Source organism: Panicum virgatum, chromosome 5K (assembly GCF_016808335.1).
Source record: "Panicum virgatum strain AP13 chromosome 5K, P.virgatum_v5, whole genome shotgun sequence".
Classification (NCBI taxonomy): Eukaryota; Viridiplantae; Streptophyta; class Magnoliopsida; order Poales; family Poaceae; genus Panicum; species Panicum virgatum.
The window spans coordinates 53,773,682-53,782,502 of NC_053140.1; the positions used below are offsets into that span (position 1 = coordinate 53,773,682).

General features: G+C 46.5%; 2 protein-coding genes across 3 annotated transcripts; one reads left to right on the forward strand and one right to left on the reverse strand.

Moving 5' to 3' along the window:
* The first annotated feature begins 461 nt into the window (after positions 1-461).
* Positions 462-5,042, forward strand: LOC120708569 (putative respiratory burst oxidase homolog protein H). The gene is made up of 14 exons (XM_039993880.1): positions 462-992; positions 1,511-1,673; positions 1,750-1,798; positions 1,909-2,022; positions 2,109-2,915; positions 3,015-3,110; positions 3,249-3,364; positions 3,451-3,553; positions 3,663-3,751; positions 3,847-3,997; positions 4,084-4,230; positions 4,325-4,453; positions 4,532-4,610; positions 4,687-5,042. The coding sequence occupies exons 1-14, from the start codon at positions 599-601 to the stop codon at positions 4,794-4,796; spliced, it is 2,547 nt and encodes an 848-aa protein (XP_039849814.1). The 5' UTR covers positions 462-598; the 3' UTR covers positions 4,797-5,042.
* Positions 4,746-7,331, reverse strand: LOC120708570. Of its 2 annotated transcripts, none has more exons than XM_039993881.1 (2): positions 7,124-7,331; positions 4,746-5,859 (listed from the first exon to the last, which is right to left on the reverse strand). In XM_039993881.1, exon 2 carries the CDS (start codon positions 5,854-5,856, stop codon positions 4,987-4,989), a length of 870 nt encoding a protein of 289 aa, XP_039849815.1. In that variant the 5' UTR covers positions 5,857-5,859; positions 7,124-7,331; the 3' UTR covers positions 4,746-4,986. The 2 variants fall into 2 exon arrangements, with proteins under 2 accessions (XP_039849815.1, XP_039849816.1); XM_039993882.1 differs by lacking the exon at positions 7,124-7,331 and adding an exon at positions 6,859-7,091 and having other exon boundaries at positions 4,820-5,859.
* Positions 7,332-8,821: the final 1,490 nt, after the last annotated feature.

Below are 8,821 nucleotides of genomic sequence, written 5' to 3' on the forward strand. Positions count from 1 at the left end.
GAGACCACCACCAGCCCAGCCAGCGCACACGGCACGCACCAGCAGGACCCTTTCCTCCCGGGCCCACGCCATCAGCCTCCGAGCACCGTGCACCGCCGTGCCACCCCACTCCCCAAGAGAGCAGGCGCCACGTTTCTCTCCCCGCCTACCAAACGCGCCCCCTCCACCCTCCCCTATCTCTCACCCCACGTTCCTCATCCGACGGTGCACGGGACGCCCACGCGCGCACGAGCACGGCCTTGCCCGTGCGAGAAGCAAAGAGAAACTCGCGCGCGACGGTAGGCGCGGCACGCACGGGTCGCCGACCCGATATCTCGCGGGCGGGGGGGGGGGGGGGGGGGGGGGGGGAGACGCGGGCCGCCGATCCCGCATCCCACGGCCCGCGCGCCGTCGTCAGGTGGAACGCTGTGGCTGCGCGGCGCCTCAACGGCTATAACTGGGAGACGACGCGCATGTTACCCGCCATCTCTGTCCCCTTCCTCCTCTTCCTCTTCCTCCCCCACCCCACACCTCACCCGCTGGTGGGCCCAGCTGCCGGTCCCCCGCCGTTGTGAGCGAGCCGGTCGGCGGCATTGCGGTCGTCTGGTCGGGGCGCGGCATGGCGGGGTACGGGGACCGGCGGTCGCTGCCGCTGGACGGCATCGCCGTCGACGGGGGCGGCAGGGCGCCGTCGCCGGGCGCGGGGGCGGGGAGGCTCCCGCCGCCGCCGGGCGGGTTTGCGCGCGGGCTCATGAAGCAGCCGTCGCGGCTGGCGTCCGGGGTGCGGCAGTTCGCGTCGCGGGTGTCGATGAAGGTGCCCGAGGGGGTGGCCGGGATGCGGCCGGGCCGGATGACGCGGATGCAGTCCAGCGCCCAGGTGGGGCTCCGCGGCCTCCGGTTCCTCGACAAGACCTCCGGCGGCAAGGAGGGGTGGAAGGCCGTCGAGCGCCGCTTCGACGAGATGACCAAGGGCAGCGGCCGGCTCCAGAAGGAGAGCTTCGGCAAGTGCATCGGTGAGTACCGGACGACCGATCGAGTTGGCCGCTTTTTGTCGGTTGGGTTGGGCATGCGCTGGCTGAGTGGTTGGTCTGATCCAGAGTGGAAAAAAACTCCAAACAGTCAATCCCTGATAGAAACTAGTACAAGCCATCGATATAACAGCGATGGATATGCAGCGGAATCTTGTGTCTTACGAAATTGTTCTGTTTATTTACCGTTTTTGTGCTTGAAACAATTCTTTGATGATAACGTCAACTGTATCTGTCTACCCCCAAAGAGTTGGCAGAGCAAGCCTACCTAACTGAGATCCATTTTCTCCCCAAGAGTTTCTAAATTGACGAATTTTCTCCAAAATGGTCCTTGGGCAGTAATCAACTTGAGCAAACGAGATCCTAGCACGCAGCCACCACCATAATTCTACCGCCATCCTTCGATCATCGAACAAGTTGGAGTATCAGTGTTCATCTCCACCGATGCCCGGCGTTATTGATGGATGATCCGTGGTTGACTGACTCATCATTTCTTTCTCAAGGCATGGGGGACTCCAAGGAGTTCGCCGGCGAGCTGTTCGCGGCGCTGGCGCGGCGGCGGAACCTGGAGCCGGAGGACGGCATCACCAAGGAGCAGCTCAAGGAGTTCTGGGAGGAGATGACCGACCAGAACTTCGACTCGCGGCTGCGCATTTTCTTTGACATGTTAAGGGCCACCGCTTCTCGTTCCCGCGCCAATGAGGAATTTTCATATACTGACAGAGCGAACCCCCTGATACAGGTGCGACAAGAACGGCGATGGGATGCTCACGGAAGACGAAGTCAAAGAGGTGAACAATATAATAGGGGTTCAGTGAGCTGAATGATCAGACATTTAAAGATGAAATTTCAATCTCTTGATTAATTTCGTTTAATTTTTTACATTTTTTTTCTCCGGCAGGTTATTATACTCAGTGCGTCAGCAAACAAGCTGGCCAAGTTGAAGGGGCACGCAGCGACCTACGCGTCACTGATCATGGAGGAGCTCGACCCCGATGACCGTGGCTACATCGAGGTCGTGCCCGAACAGAAACATTGTTTGCTTTCCCAGCAAGATGGATAAATGATCTGGTGTGCTCACGGCGTCCTTCCGCAATGCAGATTTGGCAGCTGGAGACGCTGCTCCGTGGCATGGTGAGCGCGCAGGCGCCGGAGAAGCTGAAGCGGACGACGTCGAGCCTGGCTCGGACGATGATCCCATCACGGTACCGGAGCCCGCTGAAGCGGCACCTGTCCAAGACGGTGGACTTCATCCACGAGAACTGGAAGCGGATATGGCTCGTCACGCTGTGGCTGGTCGTCAACCTCGCCCTGTTCGTGTACAAGTTCGAGCAGTACAAGCGCCGCTCCGCGTTCCAGGTGATGGGCTACTGCGTCTGCGTCGCCAAGGGTGCTGCCGAGACCCTCAAGCTCAACATGGCGCTCATCCTGCTACCCGTCTGCCGGAACACATTGACGACGCTCAGGTCCACCGCGCTCAGCCATGTCATACCATTTGACGACAACATCAACTTCCACAAGATCATGGCGCTGTCGATTGCTATCGCCACGGCGATCCACACGCTCGCACACGTCACCTGCGACTTCCCGAGGCTGATCAGCTGCCCGACGGACAAGTTCATGGCCACCTTGGGGTCCAACTTTCACTACAAGCAGCCAACGTACGCGGACCTGCTGCAGAGCGTACCCGGGGTCACCGGCATCCTCATGATCATCATAATGTCCTTCTCATTCACGCTGGCAACGCACTCCTTCAGGCGGAGCGTGGTGAAACTGCCGTCGCCCCTGCACCACCTTGCCGGTTTCAATGCCTTCTGGTACGCCCACCACCTTCTGGTGCTCGCGTATATCCTGCTGGTGGTGCACTCCTACTTCATATTCCTCACCAGGGAGTGGTACAAGAAGACGGTAATCCTCACACATCTTCCTTCGACTCGTAACTCTTTTCTCCAGTGAATTCAGTGTTGGGAGCAGTGAAATGACATTTCTTCTGAATTGATCATTCAGACATGGATGTACCTGATTGTTCCTGTCCTCTTCTATGCCTGTGAAAGAACTATCAGAAAAGTCCGTGAGAACAACTATCGCGTGAGCATTGTGAAGGTAAGCTACTGAATTAACATGATTTTTTTTGAAAGCTATACAGTGGGGGAGATCCCCATTGAATTAACATGATTTAGTTCATTCTGATTTCTGAATGAATTGGTTATCCAATCTTGTGATGTATATGCACTTATGCAGGCAGCAATTTATCCTGGGAATGTGCTCTCTATTCACATGAAGAAGCCACCAGGGTTCAAGTACAAGAGCGGGATGTACCTGTTTGTAAAATGCCCAGATGTCTCCCCTTTCGAATGGTATCATTTACATTAATTATTACATACATGTCCAAGAAGTATTTATCTGAGGTTCTTGCTTACAGTTCTCTGGTTTTTCCTTGCAGGCACCCCTTCTCTATTACTTCTGCGCCAGGTGATGAAAACTTGAGCGTACATATCCGTACGCTGGGTGACTGGACATCTGAACTTCGTAACCTTTTTGGAAAGGTCAGTTTGAGAAAACACAATTACAAGAGTAGAAAGACTGTTATTTAAGAACTATAAAAGAATAGCATGAATTATTGAAAATGAACAACTGAACTTGGTGTTCATACAGGCTTGCGAGGCAGAAGTAACTTCCAAGAAGGCTACCCTAACAAGACTTGAAACTACAGTTGTGGCAGACGCCCAGATAGAGGACACCAGGTGCTTAGCTTCATATTTTCCAAATTCTAATTTCTATTTGTTTTGAGATGACATTGACATTTTTTAAAACATTTCCTAACCTGTTTTTTCTTTAGGTTTCCGAGGGTTTATATAGATGGTCCTTATGGTGCACCAGCACAAAATTACAAAAAATATGATATTCTTTTGCTTATCGGTCTCGGAATTGGAGCAACTCCTTTCATCAGCATACTGAAGGATATGTTGAACAACCTAAAATCCAATGAAGTAATTTTCTCTTTTCATACAAGTTATTCCTTCTCATGCACAAAGTTCAAGGATAGATAATAACTATGTTGAGGCGATCGTAACAGGAGGTGGAGAGCATCCACGGCTCTGAGATAGGCAGCTTCAAGAACAATGGTCCAGGAAGAGCTTATTTCTACTGGGTGACTCGGGAGCAAGGATCGTTCGAATGGTTCAAAGGAGTCATGAATGATGTTGCCGAAAGCGATCGCAGCGTACTATCTCACTCTCATTTCTTTGAAACGCATCGTCCCGTACCATCCTTCTATCTGCAGAAATAGAAACTAAGAGAAAATCTGGCTACTGCAGAATGTTATAGAGATGCACAATTACCTAACCAGCGTCTATGAAGAAGGTGACGCAAGGTCAGCTCTGATTGCCATGGTGCAGTCACTTCAGCATGCAAAAAATGGCGTGGACATCGTTTCCGGCAGCAGGGTATTTTCGCCATCTTCTTGCTTTGTTCTATCAGCAAATGATTTTGCATATTGTTTTCCTTATCTGGCTCTGTTGCAGATTCGGACACATTTTGCAAGGCCAAACTGGAGAAAAGTATTCTCTGATTTGGCCAATGCCCACAAGAACTCTCGCATAGGTGAGCTACTTTAACGGTACATCTTGTGACAATATACTTCAACTTACGACAGCTAATGTATTTTTAAACCTTTCAGGTGTTTTCTACTGTGGATCTCCAACACTCACAAAACAACTCAAGGAACTTTCAAAGGAATTCAGCCAGACAACCACGACTAGGTTCCATTTCCACAAGGAAAACTTCTAAAGACCACATATACCAGAAGACACTTGTATAGGAAAGATTACAATAGCATTGGTATAGCAGACTTAGCTTTACAAGTTTTGTTGTTCGCTGGGTTGTACAAAATATGGGTTGAAAGCTAGATGTAAGCATCACATATAGATTCTGAAATGCTCACAGATTTCTATATTCGAGAAGTGGAACTACTTGTTTCCTAGAATTTCTGGGTTCCTGATGGTGTGCCTTGAACACGCAAATTTTCTCTTTTAAGTTTTTCAGCCCGAACTGTCATTGCATTGCGCTGAAGGGTGCTGTTGGCCAGAGAATCCGGAGTATTTTCCGCACTCTGAGAATTTCCGGAAGCATCCCTGTTTTTCGGAGGCCTGCCTCTTTTTTTAGGTTGACTATTAGCAGATAAAGATCCATCTTTTCGAGGCCTGCCCCTCTTTCTAGATTGATTACTAGCCTGCAAGCATGCTTGACCTTCTGCTGTGACAATCACTAACTGACCACTCATTGCATCATTATTTGATTGCTGGCCTTGGCCTTCTACTCCAACTATAGCCATCTGATTCTTCATAGCATCATTTCCATGGGATTCTGTAACCATATTTGACGCTCTCTTCCTATCACCATCAATTGTAGCATAAACTTTCTTTGGTCTACCCACCTTAGGTCTGCTGTAGTCAGGAATTGATCCCTGAAGTTTGCATTTGTCAATAACAAGTGTTTTGAGTGGAACAGTTATGTCCAACGGCAGCAGGACCTCCTCAAGTTCACACCACTCAAGATCTTCCTGGTCTCCATCATTGTAGATGACATTGTACCAGTTGCTTTCACTGTCATACTTGACTACTTTTCCTACATAATATGTGTCTCCGAAAAGCTTCCTCACTTTCCTCCCTTCTAGCCATTCACCAAAATGAGGATCAACTTGAGATTTTGCATCATTTTGTACCTCAGGTTGAGAACCAGCAGTGCAATCAGGGGGCAAGTCTGGAACACCATTGATAATGATGGCAGGCTCTCTAGCAACTTTGATGACAGATTCAGCTTCTGACTCTTTGAAATCAGCCCCTTCCATGGTCTTCCATAAATAAAATATGAAAAAAAATATCAGAAAACAAGTTGATATATGCTGGCATTAAGCAAGAGTTCAATCAAGAGTTCACAGGACAAGCAGCAATGGACCAAGGAACTCACAGCTCCAAGCTATAATATTATGCAGGATTAGCTGACTTGGGGATGTGGACACATAAAAGTATGCAAAGTTGCAAACACCTAGCTAGTAATGTACTTCACACAAAAGACGTATTATACCAACTAAGGGTTTCAACATGGCACCGGAGACCTGTGACCCTCAAAACTAACACTAGTACTTTTCTCTATCGAGCCACCCAAATAAGCATCATAGTAGGGATTGCAATAAGTAGGTCATGCATGATGCTTGAACTGGTGATTCGCCAGTTGGACTTCTGGTTCAGGAATCAACTTCCAATGAATCAAATGTTAATTTGAAACATAACAATGATAAACATCAGCTTTAATGTTGCTGTTACAGTTTGAGAATGAAATTAAATTGAGACTATTCATTACTTATTACTTTATTAGGCATCCGGCATTCCAGACAAAAAGATTACCAGGAGTAGCGTCACTATGGTTTTGTTTGGGGGAAGGGTGAAAGAGTGAAAACTAATGGGCAAAGACCAACTGTTAGTACCTCTACCAACTTCTAAATCTACCCCCACTACGCAGATAATCATTAGAATTCAGCTTTCTAAGTCTGCTCAAGACATGACTATCGTATATTTCAAGTTGGATCAGACACAAACTAGGTTAGAAATTTCAGTGAAACTACCGAATGATCCCCACATTAAACACACAGGTAGATGCTGGGTTGAATCTGCATCTCTCTGCATTTCCCAATCAAACAAAAAAAAATCAATGGAAAGAATACAAAACAATGGACTAAATCGGACACAATATCTCCAATTGTTCACTGGATTTTGTCAATTGGACACCTAAATATGACATGAATCTCACGATGAAAATATTATTCATTAAGCTGCTAAAGGAAAAGTACTACCAATAGGATTCGGGAGTTGGACTACCGAAAAATGATACAGGTCCAACGGTTCCCCATGGACTGAAGATAAGTATCCACTGCAACCAGGGGCGGACCCAGCATAGTACATGGGAGTACAAATGTACACCCGATAATTTTTGCAAACGAAATCGAAGTTAGTAGCTAATATATTGTAACTGGATTCAGATCCGAATACAAATAGTTATGTTAGGGTTTGGCGTGCTCCGTCTCGCACAGCAGAAGGAAAGAGAAGGGGCGGGCATACCTGAAGGATGCTCGTCGCCGGCAAAGGGCTGGGCGAAGACGCGACAAATGGCGCCGCCGCTCGCCCAGTCGTCACCGGCTCGCCGCCGCCAGGGAAGGAAGAGCAAGGAGGAGAGAGAGTCCGAAGAAGGGAAAAAGGCTCAAGAAACAGAGGAGAGGGATGAACCTGAGGCCCTGAGTCCTGATGAGTGGGGCGGCTGAGCCCAGTTCGAGCGAGCCTGCCACCTCAGCTCATCCCCAGCCGGACAACGTGTTATCAAATTTAATTACATATAAATTTATGTATAAAAAAATTATCAAAAAATATGAATGGATAGAGTATTTAAGAATCAAACTTGAGGTTGAAAAAATTTATGCATAAAAACGAGAAACCTGCACTTAAATAGTTGCAGATTCAACTAGGCTACATATCTGGTGGAAACTAAACCTTCACGAAAATCTGTGCAAACCACGGCAAAAGGGTCATCTAAAATCACACATGTAGTTGATATGATGATACACAATTTTGTAAAATATTTTGTCCAAACTCGACTTCGTTTATGAGATATAAAAATACTAACAAATTATCTGGACAGCTTCTTGGCTTGAAATTTGTTGTTTTTATATCTCACAAACGAAGTCGAGTTTGGACAGGATATTTTACAATGTTGTGTATCATCATATCATCTACATGTGTATTTTTTTTGTGAATTTAGATGACTATTTTGCCATGATTTGCACGGGTTTTCACAAAGACTGTGGTTTCCACCTGATATGTACCCATTCAACTATTTATGGATGATCCGCAACACGCAACTATTTATGTACAAGTTTCTTTTTTTTTATTTCTTCATGCATAACTTTTTGTTCAATCTCAAACTTTACATAATGGTAGATGCTTACATGATCTATCCATTCATATTTTTGAATAATTTTTTGATGCACACATTAGGTATAATTAAGTTTGGTAACATAGTAACACGTAAAAAGGTGGTAATACAGAATACCTTCTCAACCCGAGTCAAGGTTGATCGGGGCCTGACATGTTCCAACTTCTTTGAAACCACGACACAACGACTCCACATTACTAGAATTAATTTAGGTGATGAGAAGACGAACATATAAAAATAAATTATTTTGATAAATAAATAGAAAGAGAAGTATATCTAGATATTTAGCTTCGTTATTTTGTACCTATATTAATTTGTTCAACACAACAGTTCGCTAGCCAACGGAAGGCTCCAGCCTCCAGCTATTTTATTTTAACTTTGAATAGTTGAAAATTTGATGGAGGTAAAAGTGTTCATTCCTTTTAGGTGTACACACATGCGTGTGCGTCTAGTGAGAAGTCTCATGTGTGTCTCAAATTAAGGGGCAGTTTAGGAGGGCTCCTTCAAAATGTGAAGCAAAAAAAAAAAAAACTGGTTTCACCCGGCTTCTAGTTTATTTTTGACCGGACTTACAAAATAGTTTCACGCTACAATATTTTGATTCGAGCAAAATATATAGGTGAAACTGGAGCTCCAATAAGTCCTCCCAAATAGGCTCTAATTTATATCATACGTAGGAAATGAGCAAGTTTGTATGAATGTAGGGTGTGAATAACTCGTAAGTGTGGCCGTGAGGGTCTTCAGGGTGCTCTATCCAAAAGACATCTCAAGAAAATCGAACACTAGATTGTATAGCATGTCAAAGCTTTGGTACTCTACCTCTGTTCCTG